General features: G+C 42.9%; 1 protein-coding gene across 1 annotated transcript in view; it reads left to right on the plus strand.

Moving 5' to 3' along the window:
• The window catches only part of ARSB (arylsulfatase B), a 267505-nt gene that overhangs the window by 104330 nt on the left and 143885 nt on the right, over positions 1-19290 (plus strand). Inside the window, exon 4 of the mRNA XM_078675211.1 lies at positions 16782-16989. Coding sequence (XP_078531337.1) covers positions 16782-16989 — 208 coding nt within the window. The remainder of the gene's footprint in view (positions 1-16781; positions 16990-19290) is intronic.

The following is a 19290-nucleotide window of genomic DNA, read 5'->3' on the forward strand; positions in this document are numbered from 1 at the left end:
CCAAATCCAGTAGAACTCTCGGATGGTCCCTGAAAGGGGAAGGCATTCTTCAAATATTACTGAAACAGCAGTATGGTCACTGGCTTCAATACAGCCTCCCACGCCTGAGTTCACGACGCATTTACATTCTCGATGAGAGAAAACGTATCAGCACATAAAACAAAAGTTTGTTTTTCCCCTTTTACGACTGTTATCTTTTTATTTTGTTACAAATATGATTAAATAAATATAATGAGATGACCAGGCATATATATAGGCGCTCAACAAGAATATGGCATTCAGTATAACATTCACAATAGTAATATATGCTTCAAAGCAAAGAAAGGAAGGTCACCCCTCTTCCCTACAAACCCAGAATAACAATTCCAGGTATACAATTCAAAATAGTTCCTTGCTGAGCAACACGTGATGAATACAGTCCAATTGTTCGTATATATCCAAAGTTTTCCAATCCCAAAATTCCATATAGGGAGAGTCACTTCAATTGTAACACCAAGGTATGTTGTTGCTTTACAGCATCTGTCCAATTTTATTTCATATTTCTTTCCATCAAAATTGGCAGCCAACACGTGTTTCGTCAGGCATTAATATCATGCCTTTCGACTTCTTCAGGGCAGTTCGAGTATTTCTCTGATCATATAATTTCCATTGATATAACCAAAAATCGGATTTCAAGCCAAACAAAATCACAACGTGTATAAGTCTTCACTTATTTATATCCACGGTTTTATCCCAGTATTCCAATGTAATCGCGTTATGTAAGTCCTAATATTGCTCTTTTTAATGCCAACAGGCCAGTTGGCGATTTTGACACCAGAGTGAGAGTACACGCTCTTCATGATAGCGAGTGACAGATGTATACGTACTTATTCCTGACTAGATATTTGATAGCTCTTGACCGTAAGACAGAGATATTTGGGATCCTTTATCGGCATTAAAAAGAGCAATATTAGGACTTACATAACCACAAGAACGTATTTCAAATTGTTGCACCTCTCCATATGAATATAGTCTAACTGTATCACCTCAAACGGATACGTCAGAGGAGCAAAATGACCAGCTGGAGTTGGAATTCCCTTACCAGGATTATATTGCAGACAAATCATACAATGTTTCACCACGTTCTCTGCACATTTCGGAATTCCAGCATTTTGCCAAACTGGAGCCAACAACTTACATATTCCCTTCGAACTTATGTGAGCCAACCCATGAGCCATTGTAACCACTGGGAGCACATACGCATCTGGCAACAACCATCGCTGATGTTCCGACAACTCAATCCAACAACCTGTAGAATCCAACATACCCGTACTCTCTCTCCAAACATTCATTTCCTTTTCTGTAGCTTCAGCCTGAATCGTCTTCACACTTTCTATCGTATCTTCACACATTCCACCAGCCATAACCCATTTTGCTGGTCCTGCAACATACATACGGCTCATCATATCCTTCGCTGTTTCCTTCGCTACTTCATCCGCGAATGCATTCCCTCAACCAACATCGTCCACAACTCTCTTATGTGCACTACACTTCACAATTGCATTCTGCTTTGGGAGAGTGAGAGATTCCAAAAGTTCATTCACTAACTGCCCATGCTGAATTTCGTTCCATGGGAAGTAAGGAACCCACGCTCTCTCCACAAACGCCCAAAACTGTGAGCAACACCAAACGCATACTGACTATCGGTATAAACATTCACTCGTTTTCCTTCGGACAACACACACGCTCTAGTCAGTGCAATCAATTCTGCTGCTTGCGCAGAATTCTGTGGTATGCGTGCTGTCTCAACAACTGTATTTAAAGTTGTGATAGCATACGCTGCAGTCGTCTCACCATTCGGAAGCTTAAAACACGAACCATCAACCCACAGCGTACCATCCACATTCTCAAAAGGAGTGTCTCTCAAGTCCACTCTCGCTTTTGTTTCTTCCTCTGTACGAAGAAAACAATCATGCTGTTCTTGAGCATCCGTCTCTGTAGAGATCGGTAATAACGTAGCTGGATTCAGTACGTTACATCTCTTGATGTGAACGTGACTAGCCAACAGTGTCAACTCATAGCCTGAAAGATGTGCACTAGTAAGGTGCTGTGTCTTAGTCCTATTTAATAAGGTATCCACTGCATGCGGAACCATCACAATCAGCGTATTATCCAACACCAAACCAGCAGATTGTCGAATAGAAACAGCAGCTGCGGCTGTAGCTCTCAAACAACTCGGCAATGCTTTAGCAACAGGATTTAACGTTGCTGAAAAATACGCGCATGGACGCTGCTTGTCCCCAAAAGGTTGTGTCAACACTGACAACGCACATCCCTCTCTCTCGTGGACATACAACGTGAAAGGCTTACTGTAGTCTGGAGTACCCAACACAGGAGCCGAACACAATGCGTCACGTAATTCCGAAAAACTTTTCTGACATTCCTCAGACCAAGGAAGAGGATACGGAGTATCTTTCACAGTCAATGCTAACAGAGGCTTCGCTAACAAAGAAAAATTAGGGATCCATTGCCTACAATACGATGTAATACCCAAAAAGGCACGAACTTCTCTCTGTGTCGTTGGCACATTCATTTGCGCAATTGCTTGAATTCTTTCTGGGGTCAATTTCCTTCCCTCCTTCGACAAGAGATGACCTAAGTAGGTTACCTACTGGCGGCAATATTGCAACTTCGAAGGCGATACTTTATGATGCAGGTCAGACAAATATTGCAACAACGAAAAAGTAGCCTCTTTACAAGTCTTTTGGTCATCCGCCGTAATCAACAAATCATCGACGTACTGAATAAGAGTCGAACCAACTGGTAACACAAACCCGTCAAGCTGAGTTTTCAACGCTTGACTATAGATTGAAGGACTTTCACAATAACCCTGTGGAGCTCTCTTAAACCGGAAGCTTTGTCCTCCTAATGAGAAGCCAAAAATATCCCTACTCTCCTCAGCAATAGGAATACTGAAGAAAGCATTCTTCAAATCGATGACAGAAAACCAAGCTGCCGAAGCAGGAATCAGTCAATAAAGCAGTGATATCGGGTACCACAGGAAACTGTGGCACGACAATCTTGTTCACTCTCGGAGGTCGATCACAAACCGGTACACAGGCGACTGAGAAACATCTGTACGTTTAAGAACAGGCAAAACCGGACTATTGCATAAGTTACCTCTCGTTTCCTCAACCACACCCTTCTCGACTAGATCATAGACAATCGCTAAAAGAGCTCTCTCAGCGTCGCTCGAGATTTTATACTGCGGTATATGAGGCAACTTAGCATTCGATTTTAGCGTAACAAAAGACCAACATCATTCGGACCTGTAGCCCAATGCGTTTCAGGAAGCGAACTCAATTCTGGTGGCAAACAATCTTTAGACAAATACATTGGAGAAATTACTTTCTGACCAAGTGTAAGTTGTACTCCCGAAGGAGAACAATGCAGTGTCGCATACAATCTTTTCAGCAAATCCAAACCCAACTGATTCTCACCACAACCAGTCGTTAGAATAAGTGGAGCTTCCAATTCACAAGGGCCAATGGAAAGAGACAAAGGACTAGAAACCGGATTACGAACTGGGGCGCCTGAAAATCCTATGGAAACATTTGTTAAGCCAGACAAAGGTGCGCCAGGGAGTTTAGAATGCATAATAGAACTCTTTGTCGCACCAGTATCCAAAAGAAACGGCTCTACTACACCTGATGTAACCACTTGAACATACGGTCCACTCTGATCTACTGGAACTGACACTACTCCCTTACTTTGTCCATGGCTGTCCTAGCTATCATTATAACCAGCACTCTCACCTTCAACATAGTAATCCTCAACATAGTACTGAGGAGACTGACCACTCGGAACATTCTGTCTATCAAAATAATTCGCAGAATTCTGTAAGGAAGAGGAACGCTCATTCTGAGGGATCATTCCACGACCTCTTCCTCTAGGCACTTGCTGAAAACCACCACGACCTCTCTGACCAGGTGCACCATTCGCACGCTGTAACAAAGCCGGACAACTACTCTTGAAATGACCTTCCTCTCTACAATAGGCACACTGATTACGATCAGGAAAGACTCGCTGAACGTAAGGTTCAGGCTTCTGTAACAATCTCTGAAATTGCGGAGGTTGCTGAAACTGAGGCTGATTCTGATGTGGCAGATAAGCTTGCTGCAAAAGAACTTTCGTCTTTAAATCTTTCGTTTTCTTCTCCACTTTATCCTTCTCATCCTTATCCCTATTCTCGTAATATTGGGCAGTAGCCAATATTTGGGTTGACGAAGAAACGGCCCATGAACTCTCAGAATCCTTCAACTTATTAGAAAGTTCGGGAAGCAAATTAAAACAAATTTATCCACGAACAACCTCTGACCACCTTCCGTACTCATATCCTGACCACTATGATCGAGAAACGTCTCTTCAAACCTAGTGAAGAAGTCAGACACACTCTCGTCTTTCTTCTGCTTGCATGCTGCTAACTTGTCCCAATTCACTCGTAAAGCAGGCATCATCGTCTTCATTAGAGTAATAATTCTACCAGGTAAATCTGCAACTAAAGGTTCAGGTTTAGCACCTCCTACTTGTCGACCATCTGCAGCAACAATATTCGCCCAAGTATCTCCTAACTCTTGCGAATGATTCTCATGACGAATCTTCGCCCACAAGGGTTGCGGAACTACATTACCCAGCAACATATCGATGTCGGCTAAATTCATTATACAAGCATCTACTGTCTGAGACAATTCTTTATAATAACCAGCAGGATTCTTACGAGGGTCAGGTAAGGTCTGCTTAAGAGCCAAGACCTCTGCTCTCTTCCAAGGGATATGTACCCACACTCGCTGAAAATGTGGCAAAACAGGCAGATTAGCAGCTGCATTTCCTTCTCTCCAAAGTGGAGGAACCTCTCTCATTGGATACTGTCTCACTTTCCTTCTAACAGAGGAATCAGGTTCGTACAACATTTGAGACGGAAGTCTAGATCTAAAAGTCAGTATCGTCTCTACAGCTTCTGTGACATCAGTGTCCACTATCATCCCTTTAGCAAAATCTGACTGAACATGGAGCACATCCTGCGGAATCGGACCCAACTCATTATCTTCCCATTCCTGAATCAGGAAAGAACACATCACATCAAAAACATACCTTTGTTTAGGCGGTTCCCACTGGAAGAAAACATCCATAACTGTCGGCAAATCATACCTTGAAGCATTCGAAATCCACCTACGAGCCGACAAATCCAACGCAGTCCGTTCCTCAGAACTAGGAAGCTGACTGCGACTCTGCCTATGTTCCGAAACAGGGGTCATATTCAATGACCCAAACAATGGAGACAATAAATTCACAACAGTCTCAGTCATTCGTTTTCGAACAGAAGGAGAAGAAGTAGACATAAGAACAGGAGAACAAGTATTCTGAGGCAAAGAAGATGTAGGCGTAAAAACAGTGGGAGTCGGAGAAACAGAAGTAGAAGTAGAAGGCAAAGGAGTTTGAGACAAAGCTGGTAGCAAAGATGGCGACCCTAGAGTGGGTTGCACCGGAGAAGACAAAACTATCGATGGAACACTGGGTGGCTGAACAACAGCAGGAGGTTGAACAACAAAAGGTAGAACAACCGGTGGTAATGGAGGCGCAGTAGCACCTTGTACATAAGGAGGAGGCGATCTTAATAAATGAAAGATTAAAGAATCTTTTTCAAGATCTTCTATCGTTTTCGGAGGAGGAGACGGCAAGGCCGGGTAGCATTTATCTATGGCCATGCAACGTTGTCTGTCTAAAACTTCATTAGCGCGCTCCTCTCCATCATCCTTATACTGTCTAGCAGCTTGTAATACTGATATACTCTTCTCTCTCCTATCTCTTTTCGCTTGCTTAATTTCTCTCTGTTTGGCTTCCTTTCGCCAAAGGCGGAAAGAGTCAAACATCGCCGGCCGGGCTTTCTTCTTAAATAGCGCTGCTTCCAAATTATCTAGAATATTTAATTCAAAACTACCATATTGGGGCCATCGTAAGACACCATCTTTCCTAGTGTAGTGGATCCAGACTTCATTATAAGTAATAGGGCCCACACCATGTTTCGAATAGAGCTCATAAGTCGGAGTTCCAACCGGAGGTATCGGACACGAGTCCTCCAATCGGGAATCCCTGTTGCAACTACAGCTAAACCATTTTCTAATCTTGCTAAGACCAGGCATCTTCGCTCACTAATCTAGCTTCCAACTTCAAGGGGTTATCGATTATCGATATACTCGCAAATGTACGAGCCCCTCTGCTTCGATTGCTGCAGCAGCCGAATTAACCAAGACCAAGGACCAAAACTAAGAACCAATACCAAGAACCAAACCAAGGACCAAGAACCAAGCAAATTAGTGGGAGCGACCCACTTATACTTAACCAAATATCTGTCATGCCACCAGAAGACCGTCTATCGTCTCGCTCTACAAAGGATCTATCGAGGGTCCAAGACAGGGCGACAGTCAGGGCAGCAGTCCTTCGTAGCCGTTGGGAAGCGGGAAGCCTCGCAGAAAACACCTTCAGTCCACATTTGACATGCCGGGGTCGATGAAGTGGTGGCCGTCCTCCAGAATTTCCTCACGAAGCTCCTCACGAACCTCAGGCTTGGACCGGTACCGCTGAAGTCGCCCCACGTTGGGCGCCAACTGAAGAACCGGGTTATTTAAGACCCAGCGGTGCCAGGGGACACACCTAAAGTCTTCGGATTCACCTGTCTCAGACTACAGAAACGCGGAAACTTCTTGGTGACGTCAAAGATCAAATTTATTGGCTGCAACCAGAAACAGAGGTCCACGAAGTACAATGGCGTATATTCGTAGGAGACTGCTCCAAGTTTACAAAGCGAGTCATCCCTTTTTATACCAAATATTGTGCTTCGGGCAAACATTCCTTATTTACAGTTCAACCAACCACATGTCACCACAACTCAAGGTATTGTATAACGACAAACCCACCTTCTAGTTTGCCCAGCCCACCATTAATTATAGAGGAAAAGCCCAACATTCTTTCTCACAATGGTCAAACGACACCCATAATAAAAAGACCACAACCCGTGCCATAAAAGAAGCCATAAAGGAAGAACAGAAACAGATTTAGAGCAAGATAAGGCAGGTGTGTGTGCATATCAAACTTTACAATGTCCTGTGCTCTGATCCTAAATCTTGATCAGCTCTAGGGCACAGAACTCGTTCGGTCAGGTCAGCTTTAGGCAGCGAGGTCTGTTTGCTAAGGTCGTTCAGAAGTCAGCTAAAGTGTACGTGTAGTAAAGACTCGCTCGGCCATAGTAATTGGCCTATGTGAGGGCAACCACACAAAATGGCTGCCACACACAAAATGGAACCCAGGGTTCAGAACGAAATCTTCACATACATGGTGATTCTGTAGGTCTGAAAGGGGGTGGTGATGGACGGAGCATCAGAACCAATCAAACACTCACACCCAGTCAAAAGATCTGGGTTTGATCCATCACCGTTCTTTAGCCCACGCTGCCACCCCAGTTCAGACATGGCTATATGCAAATCAGTCTGACCCTGTGCCTCATGGGAACAGTCCAGCCCGAACTGCCAAGCCATGCCTTCCCTGGACCGGAAACAAGCTTCCGAGGACCGGTTTCTGGCATTCCAGCCTTCTTCAGCCCGGCCATCACCACCCCCTTCTGTGCCGATTCTGTAGGTCTAGCATGACGAAATCACTCGTACTTTCTGAACTCATCAGTTACGGTTCGCTACTATAAAATTCGTAACAAAACCATACTATTTATAAAACGGGTTCAGAATTCACGGAACCACACTCTGATTGCTTTTTATTAACCAGCATGGAACACCTGTGAAATTTGAGCGCATATGACAAAATACTTCAGTTATTTCCGTAATTACTCCAATGCACCACTTAGCCTCATTATTTATTAAATTAAAATAATGAAGTTGGACTCTACTTTGATGTCTAGTAAAAACCACAGCAGTGATATGACCATCCATGTTGTAATGTAGAGGAGGGAACCGTTCAGGTCCTTTTCTACAGCCAAATCTTGCCACTCCAAAACACAAAGACATGGAAAAGCAGTTGTCAAGTTGAAGGTCTGTTTTCACTAAATTAGTAATTTGATAGTAAAATTACAGCTTTTGGTACAGGTTGAAAGATTGTTTGCATATATATAAACCTCTCATGTCATGCAGTAGCGTTTCATCCGACAACAGCGTAGTTTAACGTGCTCAAGGAAATCAAGTTAGTGCGTATGTGGAAATGGGGGCAGTGCAGAAGTTAGGCTAGCAAGCACCTTTGGTATTTACCTCTCCTTTACAGAAAAGAGGTTCATTCTTATGCCTCCTCTTGGTTTTTTTTGTTCTTGCTCCTACAACATGCCTGCAGCTCTCACACATAGCCCACCTGCCAGCAGAGAAGAGAGTCGTGCAGGAACACATGGTGGGGGTTCTGTGCATTGAAAGACTGATATCATGTTCCTTTTAAAAAAAAATGTATTACCATAGCGTCCGCATCATGGGCCGTCATGCGTGTAACTTTTATTTACGCAGGTGCCGTGCTTTGTTTCAACATGGTGCCCACTTTCATCTTTCCAGCATGGGCACTGTGCTTTATATTTCAGCACGGCGCACAGTTTTCTGTTGACAAAGCCAATAGCTTGAAGTCTTGCAAATGAAAGGCCTATTGCATTGCAAATGCTTGTTCTTTTTTTCTTTTTGCACATGCACCAGCATTGGCAACACCAATAGGTCCACGAGGTGAGACCTTTTGGCTTTGGTACTGCTTGTTTTCTTTAAATGAACAACCTCTTTTGTTTTGCTGACAATCCACATGTTAAGTTGAAGTGTCATGCTGATTGTCAGCATAAAGCTCTGACTTCAGAAATTAAAACAAAAGCAGTTCCCAATATTTTTTGGTTAAGTTAATTCACTTGCTATTCTTAAATACCATCCATTTGCTTTCAGCTAAACATAATTTTGACACAGCAAGTAAGACAACAAAAAGTAATGTACGGACACACATGAAAATGATTGACTAAGGAGAAGTTAAAACCTATTAGGAGATAGTAAGCTTTTAATTAAATTGATTGCTCTTCAGTCACGAATTGTTTAATTATTTTGGCATAAAGTGTACAGGTGTATGTGGGTGTGCACATAGGGTAGCTATTCACAAAGTTTTGAAATAACTGTTGGAAACTATGCTCATTTACGGGTGGGTCGGGAGAGAGAATCAAGATGGCGGACTGATGCCACCTTGGAGTGGTAGCAGCTTCGGAGGTTCCCGCATCCCTAACATCGGGAGAATATGAGAGAGAGATTACGCTACGCTAAAGAGACCGCGATTGAGACAGGGTTTCAGGCGTGTTCCTGCCGTGTCTCTGCTGAATTTTAGCTGTTTGCATCAGAAGCCTGCGAGAAGGATTGTCGGATGCTGCGCCTCGTCGGGGACTGGAGCCGGCGGTGGTTGCTCGGATTGAGAGTGCCGAGCACTCGGCCGCCCTGTGGATCGCTGGTCCGGTGGGCGGGTTTCAATCTGCTTACTGCCCCGCTAAGCCTTAACTGCGGGAGACACCGTTGCGGACGCCGTTTCAACTGGGAGTTCCTAATACAGCTCCGGTATCGGAGGTGAAAAGAATGGTTCCGAAAGTCAGTACAAGAGCCACTCGAGCGGGGAAAAACACGAACCCGGAGACATCAATCTTAAAATGAATGCCTGCCGATATAACCGATCCCTCTATCACAGACAAAACACTGGCTGTAGCGGGTAAGCAATTTATTCGTGCCCCGCTGTTTGTCATCCCCGACTTGAACTGTAGTAATAATTTGGGAAGCATTAATGGCAACAGTGTCCCCAAAAGTGCTACTGTAACGGTGACTGGCTGCGCAGATATAGTAGCTACTGGATTAGCAGGGGGAACAATAGCGGCTAATAACACGTGTGATAGAGGCAAAACATCGTCTAATTGTACTGAGACGTCTGTCGAAGTGATGGAGAAAATTAACCCCGTTAAAAGTATGGATAGAGTCGGGGCAGATACAGAAGGTGAAACTGGCATAACTTCCGGGGGAAGATAGGAGGATGATACAGATCTGGGGGTGAATTTAAATACAACAAGCTCAGATATTATCAAGCCAACCAATACAGTTACTGATTTAGCAGGCAAACTCTGCGTTCAGGCTGGCGCTGGTAGAGAGGAACAATCTAATGAAGCAACTAACGCGTTTGAAACTGGTGGTTTAATTATAGAAGAGTCAGAGGAGAGCTTGAGTGCGGAGTATGATGAAATTCCTGATGAGGAGGATGAGACATGCAGATCTACTGCAGGCATGGGCACTGCTAAGCCTCTTTGACGCAAAAAAGGAAAAATAAAAGCGAAAATTAGACTCAAGAAAGGCAACTGTAATTCTTCTAATCTCGGTATCTCCCCAGCTAAATTAGGTGTAAAGCCTATTCGGGACGAAAGCCCTATAAGAAAATGGATTCAAGCAAAGGGCGGGGTCAAGAATATGGCTTTGCGATTGTCGGGCGCTAGCCCTGTGGAAGACATCAATGTTAGAGATGGTGGGAATCCCTCCTCAAGGTTGGACGACGTGACGTCTCCTATCCCTACTCTTGCTCAGGCTGGTATTGAATCGGTTCGCATGGATCAGGCATGTGGTAGTATAGCTGATGATACTCAAAGCCTAGTCACAGTTACCAACCGATCTGCTATTTCAGATGTTATTTCAGATGCTGTAGCTCCAACTCTGGCTCCAACGTGTACTAACGCATCATCTGCTTCTGAGGGATTGCTGGACTCCGATCATCCCACCTCTTCTTCTTTGGACTTAATATTGAAGACTCTTACAGACCATCGACAAGAAGGACAACAACATTTCCTTCAGTTAAGGGAAGATAATAACAAACTACAGAAATCCTTACTAGAGCGGACTAGCAAATTAGGGGGGGTTACTCAGGAAATTGAAGAGCTAAAGCAGAGAATTGTTGATGTGGAGGAGGGAGTGGTGCAAACAGAATTTTTAACCAATCAGCATACGGAGCGATTAACCGATTTGGAAACTAAACTGGAGGACATGGAAAACTGTGCAAGACGGCAAAATCTTCTACTTTTTGGGGTTCCTGAGGGGTCTGAAGGAGCAGATCCAAGGGCGTATGTCGTTAAACTGTTTCAGAAGGCTTTTTTAGATCTCTCAGATTGGGACTGGAACTCGCAATTTCAAAGAGTGCATAGATTACCTCCTTTTTCAAAAAAACAAGGTAAGCAAGTTCCCACGCCCCCTCCTGATCTATTTTGGCAATTTTCTACTGAGACAGGCTGTCTCATTAAAAGCTAGACCTAATACTCCTGTCACAGTGGAAAATGTCACATTCTTCGCTCGCTCTGATTTGAGCAAAGCACTATGGATAGGCGATGGAAGCTTCGTCAGATCATTGACTCTTTCAAATCCATTGGATGTGATGTATATTTGCAGGAGCCGGCCCGTCTTAAGGTGATCAAGAGCGGCCATGTGTATTTTTTCACAGATTTGAAAGAAGCTGAGCTGGCACTCACTAAATTAAGTACTTGAATACCAATGGAAGTATAATTGGTAGATATAGTGCAAGGAATGGGATAGCTTAGTTGTATATACATGGAAATACCCGCATAGAAATTAAAACGGTGCGATCAAACAATATAGTTAGCGGGTTCAAATAAATAAATAAATAAAGGGAAAAAAAAGGGAAGAGAAGAAAAAAATGCATATTCACTATAACTATTATTACTAGTAATGAGGCTATTGTGTTTAATTCTCTTTTTTTCTATCATTCCTCTTGTCCCCTGACCTCTTCTCGTATTTTTTTAAATGGAGAGAAATCCTTTCTTTTTTTTCTTTTTTTTTTCTTCTCTCTCTTTTTTTCTTTTTCTCTCTCTCTCTTATGGTTTATTACTAGGTTCTTTGTAGGGACTGCTGTTGGGAGCCTCCCGGCTGCCACTCTGTAGAGCTGCCTCTTCAACGGCAGTAGGGTATAGAGGGGTGCTCTCCTCGAAGGGACTAAGGGGTGGGGGGGTTGAGAGTGGGTTGATAAATAGGGTTCACAAATTATGTTCCCGGATAGATATGGTTTGGGCTACAGATACAAATTTTGGATAGCTGCATTATAGAATTATGCCCAAGAGTTACATCAGACACAACCCTATTTTGTTAGAATTCAATATTTCCACTAGGAAACAAGGAATTCGGCAATTTACGTTTCCTAGACACCTTTTTTCGGACGCAGCTTTTATTTCTCAATTGAAAGGGCATATTATTGAATTTATTGAGATTAATTTGAACACTGCTGCTGTAATATCAGTCTGGGATGCATGTAAAGCTAGTATAAGGGGCTTTGCCCAGCAATATGTTTTTAAAAAGAATTCAGAGCATCAGAAAGAGGTTAAATTTATGACTTCTAACATGCTATCTTTGGAAACTCGGTTGGCAGCAGCTCTTCTGCAAGGAGATTCTAACTCTGTTGAGTTAAGAATGGAATTGGCGAACTTGCAGTCAGCTACTAAAAAGACATTAAGGGAGACATACAGTGCGAAACTTCATAAATACCATCTGTCGCAGTACGAAAGTGGCGATAGAATCGGGAAGGTGTTAGCTTACAAGGTAGCTGACAAGAAGGCTAAAACTTTTATTAAGGTTATTAAGGATATTAACATGGTAACTTATAGCCAGCCAGAGCAGATACTCGATTAATTTGTTAAATACTACAGCAGGTTATATACTCCAGAAACATCTCCTATTAATGATCATATACTCTCATATCTTAATACTCATTTAACGGATCACCAAGATAGAGAAGAAGTCAGTCAACTTGAATCAAAAATTACTCCCACAGAGATACGGCTCACAATTGCTTTGTGATGTATTCCTATAGGTTCTGTATCGATCCCCCTATTCCTGACCCTATTCTGGTTAACAAACTAACAAGTTAACTAGCAGCCATCCCATGAGGCAGAAAACCCCCATGATGCAGGAACCGTTATCTGATAAAGCCACACTACGGCACAGGAGCGTGTTATCTGATTAGGTCATAACGCTTGCCATCTAATTAGATAAGCGATATTCCTCCAGCCCCTGATAAGGCATACGGAGTTCTCAAAACAAATCAAACCTATGACAACCTGGGAAAAACCCTGCGGCCATTGTTTTGATTTCACCGAGAACTTCAGCAAAAGAATGTGCTAACGACCTGGTCGTATGACATCCTTATTGACGTATCTATGTCCATCCTTACGTCAATCTCGGCACCTTAAAGGTATAAATATTACCGATATTGCCCTATGCAAACACACGCGGTGGTGACGAGATCGGAGCAGCCAGACTTGCCGAAGCCCAGAGCAGAGCAGACCCCGCTGGCGCAGCCCCGCCTTCCTGACGCGCTGAGAACGAGAAGCTGTCTATTCTCCTGCCGAGAAATCCAGCTCCGGCGCTTCCGGGTAGCCCTCGCAGGCAGCCTGGAATATCGAGGCCAGAGACGAGAGATACCATCCCTCATCCATCCTAGATTCCAGGTACAGAACTGAATAACCCCTCACAGAGAAGTCTTTAGTCAGTCACTTGGCAAAACAAACTTAACTTAAACGGTAACTTTCTATTCCCGCCCACGCATTAGACTTAGGTCAGGTAGGCGTAGTTAGAAACACCAGTTGAGTACGATTAGTCAAATGTATATGTGTATGTAATATATCTTATTCATTTTAAACCTTCATATGGCTTAGAAACCATATCAATGTTTTTACAGTATTATTTTATACTTCTGCTTTTAATGTATGCACTTTACTTAACCATAAGTATTGCAATAATATCGATCCATTTCTCTTGTATGAGAAAAGAGACTGATCAATAAATAACATCTTTTATTGAACACGCCCGTCTCTTCCTTTTCTCTACAATCTGATGAGACTAAGAATGCACGTACTGACTGAGTAAAATAAATTGCCTTTTGTTCACACGACTCTCGAGATACACTCTTGATTAGGGGAGAGCAAAGTTGTCATGTTCTATGGTTGTCAGAAACTAAATCCCTTCTTGTCTATCCAGGGAGGTTCAACTCCTCCTTGCCTATTCGAGAAAGTTTCTAGTGAACTCTGAGCTAGCTGGCAAACCCAAAACTTTAAGTCTAATATCGACAGTAGTAGACCTAGTTAACGTCTGGTCTAGGCCTATACTATTGAAGGTATTATTCCAATGCGCAGAGCCTATTGGGATAATAGGAACTACACTACAGCTTCTCTCCCTTCTGGTAAGGCAGCTGGAGAAGACTTGCTCCCCATCGAACTTTATAAAATTTGCACTCAGGAATTACTCCCTCTTTTTAGTTTAGTCATAGATTCAATTGGGGAAACAGGGAAAGCCCCTGCCTCGTGGAAAACGGCCAAAATTGTATTTTTTCTTAAAAAACAAAAGCCTACAGATGAATGCGGGTCATACAGGCCGATCTCATTAATCAATGCGGACGCTAAGGCATTTGCGAAAATCTTGGCTACCCGATTAGCTCTCCGTATGCCGGAGCTGGTTAATGTACAGCAGCATGGCTTTGTAATGGGGAGATATACTACCGCCCATGTTAATATGGCTATTACTGCATTTGACTTTGCACTAACTGAGTCCACCCCACTTGGAATGGTTATGCTGGATGCTGAGAAAGCATTTGACCGAGTGGGGTGGGACTATTTATGGGCAGTACTTAAAACTTTTGGTTTCCAGGATAGATACCTTGGTTGGATTCGGTCATTGTATGATTACCCGACTGCTAAAATAAGTTATGCAGGCATGAGTTCATCTAAATTTCCAATAGCGAGGGGTACTCGGCAAGGGTGTCCTCTGTCACCCTTGCTGTTTGCTCTTTCTATGGAGCCATTCTTAAATGCGCTTTTGTCTCAAACAGATAGCGTCCCCTTTAAACACGGTAGGAACACTTTAAAAATAACCGCGTACATGGACGACATTGCGATTTTCACTACTGATTTAGTGAAAGCTATTCCAGGGATAACTAGGGAAGCAAAAAAGTTTGGGGCTATTTCTGGCTACAAATTAAATTTAGATAAAACACAGATCATTGCTAATTAGAAACCATTGGCTCCTGTTCAAGGTATGTGTACAAATACTGTATATTTGGGAGTGAAAATTTCTGCAAATATTGACGAAATAATCGCACTTAATTATAATTTATTATTAAAAGGAGTAACTCTTGCATTAAAAAGGTGGCACAAGATACCACTCAGTTTAGTCGGACGGATTAATTTAATTAAAATGAAAATTGTACCTACATTTTTGTATTTATTTAGATCAATTCCTTTATGCCTCAATAATCTTTTCTTTTCAAAAACTCGATGGGATATGCAGCAGCTTTATCTGGGGGTACAAAAAAGCTTGCAGATCGATCGAGCTGTTGAAACTCCCAATTGAAAAAGGAGGGCTGACCTTTCCTGATTTTAGATTGTATTTCTATGCAACATTTTTTTTTCGTATTCGAAGTTTGCTTAAAAATAAAAACTTATTATTTTTTCATGAGTTTATGTTAGGCCCTGATTGTAAACAATTTCTATCTAGAGTCCACGATCCGAACTACTATAAGCGAGTTAAGTTTAAGACTGCCAGGGATATTACAAGAATTTGGAATTTGATAAGGATTTATGGTAGGATTTCTTTTTTCTATGCAGAACTACATTTATGGGGCAATCCAGGACTTCCTGGAATCTTTTCGGATGGAGCTGGGGTTCTATGGTCCAGCTGTGGTGTTAATACCCTAGGTGATCTTTATGGTTCTGAAGGATTACTTGATTTCATTTCACTAAAATCTCTTTACAAATTAAATGATGGTATGTATTTTAAATATATACAAATTCAGGATTTTTTAGTTCGGAAAATGAAAATCAACGAAGTTCATCATTCTGACTTTTTAAACTGTTTGTACTCTGATCGGACTAAATCACTTATTAGCAAAAGCTATAGACACTTAATTCAGATGAAAGGTGATGATTGTTGCAAGCTGGCGGCTAAATGGACCACTAGAATAGGGATAAATATAACACCAAATCAGATATCTGCCTCTTTTTGTCAAATTAATCAGGTGGTCCAGTCTTCCAATATAAGACTTCAATTGTACAGAACTAGTTGTCAATTATATTATACTCCTCAAAGAATCATCAGCAGGCCATCAAGAAATCTATTGAGTGATCGCATTAAATGCCCTAAATGCGACCTGATCGCTGCTAATTTGGAGCATATGCTCTTTACTTGCCCCGCTCTGTCGGAGTTTTGGAAAGGAATAGAAGGTGTTCTTATTAAGAAGCAAATTATATTTCCGCCTTTTTCTGTTCATATGATTCTATTAGATCTACAGGATGTAAACGGTCCTCATAAAGATCTGAACACTATTTTATTTGCCTGCGCTAGATTGACAATCGCTAGGGCTTGGATCTCTTCGAAACCTCCGCATGTTATGGAGTGGTGAAATTTATACTATGGAATTATCATTAGCAAAGATAAGGGGGCCATCCTCATTAAGAAAACGAGAGAAAATTTGGGGAACGTTCATTTGAGTTTTGACTTTAAAAATGCTGCTAAGACCACCACAATATGTATTTATGATATCTGTTCTTCTTTTGAAAATTGTGTAATAACTGACTCCTCTGTATTAATTACGTATAATGATACTCTTAATACTATGGTTGTAATTAAGAAATGTTTTTTTTTTCTCTTGCAATGATAAAAAAAAAAGGAAACTATGCTCATTTACTTACTCACATGCATCCACATGTTTTCCAGCCTCTTTTTCTCTACCTGGCCCTACAATCTGTCCACTCACCTCTTCAAGTCCCGGAGGAGTACATGAAACCGTACAGTTTTATCAAAGATGAAAACAGACGGCATTATGCTGGGATGGTTGCCCTCATGGATGAAGCTGTGGGGAATGTTACTGCAGCTTTAAAGAAGAATGAACTGTGGGATAATACAGTGCTCATCTTCTCGACAGGTTAGTCTCATGGAATGTTAGCTCTTTGACATAATGGTGAAAAGTGCCTTTATATAGGAACTATTAAGTTTGAAGTGGGGATATTTTAGCTGGACTCTATTTTAACCTTTGCTGGACTCTGCTTTGAACTTCTCCACGGACCGCCCTGCATCTGGAGCCTGATTATCAAGGACCTCGGGGCTTTTACCGCCGTTGCTGTTGGTGCGGGGACTGCGAGACCCAGGGTGCTTAGCGCTTCATCACCACAGCACACCTGGTGTCTCTTCCCGCCCCCAGCTCCCTCGCGGCTATAAACGGCTCACGGCCCCCACTTCGCGGGAGCCGCTCGCAGCCTTGAAGTGGGGATATTTTAGCTGGACTCTATTTTAACCTTTGCTGGACTCTGCTTTGAACTTCTCCACGGACCGCCCTGCATCTGGAGCCTGATTATCAAGGACCTCTGGGCTTTTACCGCCGTTGCTGTTGGGGCAGGGACTGCGAGACCCAGGGTGCTTAGCGCTTCATCACCACAGTGCACCTGGTGTCTCTTCCCGCCCCCAACTCCCTTATTTAAATCCACTTAACCCCGCGCTCGCGGGACGCGCGCGGGACCAAGCCCGGGGCTAAGCCCGGGCAAAGGGCGGGCCCTCTGAGGCCTTCCAAGGACTGTAGAGACTGGACTGGGCCAGGTCCCCTGCAGTTTGTATCATTTCGAGTCCGCTAAATTGCAAGTATAATTCTATTATTGTGTATAGACCCATTTAAGTCTTTGTCCCATATTTTGCTAGGTTAGTTGGTCTCATCTAGCTTTAGTAACATTGTGGTTTTCTCTTTTGTTTCCTATGTGGTATAAACCTGATTGTGCTTTATGCTGATAGTTGTATTGTTTTAAAAAGTTATGTCCTCCCGCGAAACCCGCAGTCAGGCTGCGGCAGGAGCAAAAAACAAAAACAAAAAATTAACTAACACATTAGATAATTTTATTTTACGTACAAATTCTCTAATTGATCAGGGTATTGACTTATGGAAAGGAGGGTATCACAAGACCTTGCACAGGCCAAAAGGTCGTCATTAGGGAGCATAGCTTCCGCACGTACTCCAACTAAAGCTATGAATAACTCTGTCCCACTTCCCTCGCAGGATGAATCATCTGTGACCCTCAGTTCTATTGGGCCCCAAACACCCCTTCTAGATCCTTCTCCCGTGTCCTTATTAACTTCTCCAATACCGACCCCCCTTGTCAACAACTTAGTAGTTACATCTGCTTCGGTTCATAGGGAGAACACCCAAACCAAAAGAGATACACTGATAGGAGCAACCCACATTCCTAATCAAATATCCCCCCAGGTGATTGGTCTAATCTCAACTAACCAAAACACGCTGGGTTCCTTAGGAAATGTGGCTTGCACCAGTGGTAGTATTGAGGAGGGAAGGGTTTCCCTGGCTTCAACCTCAGGGAATGTAAAGGCACAGTATGTTTCTCATCCCCTACCAATGGGTATTCCAGATGATACAGTTTCGAACATTAGTCTGGTCAGTATCCTTGACAATAGCAGGCCTGATGAATCTTTAGAAGACTTGGAGGACCAGAATGCACCACTCTTAAGTTCTCTAACTGCCCTTATTAGGTCTTTACTTTTGCCCCTGGAGACTAGACTCCAAGGGATAGAATATCAGCTCCAGGCCCTTTGTCAGGAACTTAAACCCAAGGGGGAAATACTGCCCAAGGGGATTCTAATACACCAGCTCCCACTGGCAATCCCCCGTCTTTGGCTAAGACTCATTCTGCAGGGGTTAACTCTACTTCTAAGAAACGCCCGCCTAAAACCCCCTCCCAAAAGGATAATAAAGCTTGTTCTATTCATTCAGTTCCCACTGTTCCAACCAAACCTCAGAAACCAGCTGGCCCCGTTACCTCAGTCCCTAATCCCCCCTCTTCTCATTTTGAGAAACCCAGGGTACGGCGGAACATTAGTTTACCACCTGACGCTTCTCCCTATGTGTTAGTTTTAACAGGCGTCCCGGAGCTTGCACCTGCTACCTCTGAACCCTTTTGGGCACTTAAAAACAAAGTTTGCTATTGGTTAAATAGAAACTTCCCTCCCCCACCTAATATTAACAATAAAATGCTTATGGTAGAGAGAGCCCCATGGGTAGGAGAGACAAGAAAAGTTTACAGGGAGACTGTGTCGTGGTAACATTTGAAGACCCACGATTAGTGGAGTACATTTGCTCTGGGCCTCGTTGTAAAAATGATTCCACGATTATGGTTAAACCTCTGTCATACTTCTACATGTTCCCGGAACATTGCGACAATAGGTG

The sequence above is a fragment of the Lissotriton helveticus genome, chromosome 2_1 (assembly GCF_964261635.1).
Source record: "Lissotriton helveticus chromosome 2_1, aLisHel1.1, whole genome shotgun sequence".
NCBI lineage: Eukaryota > Metazoa > Chordata > Amphibia > Caudata > Salamandridae > Lissotriton > Lissotriton helveticus.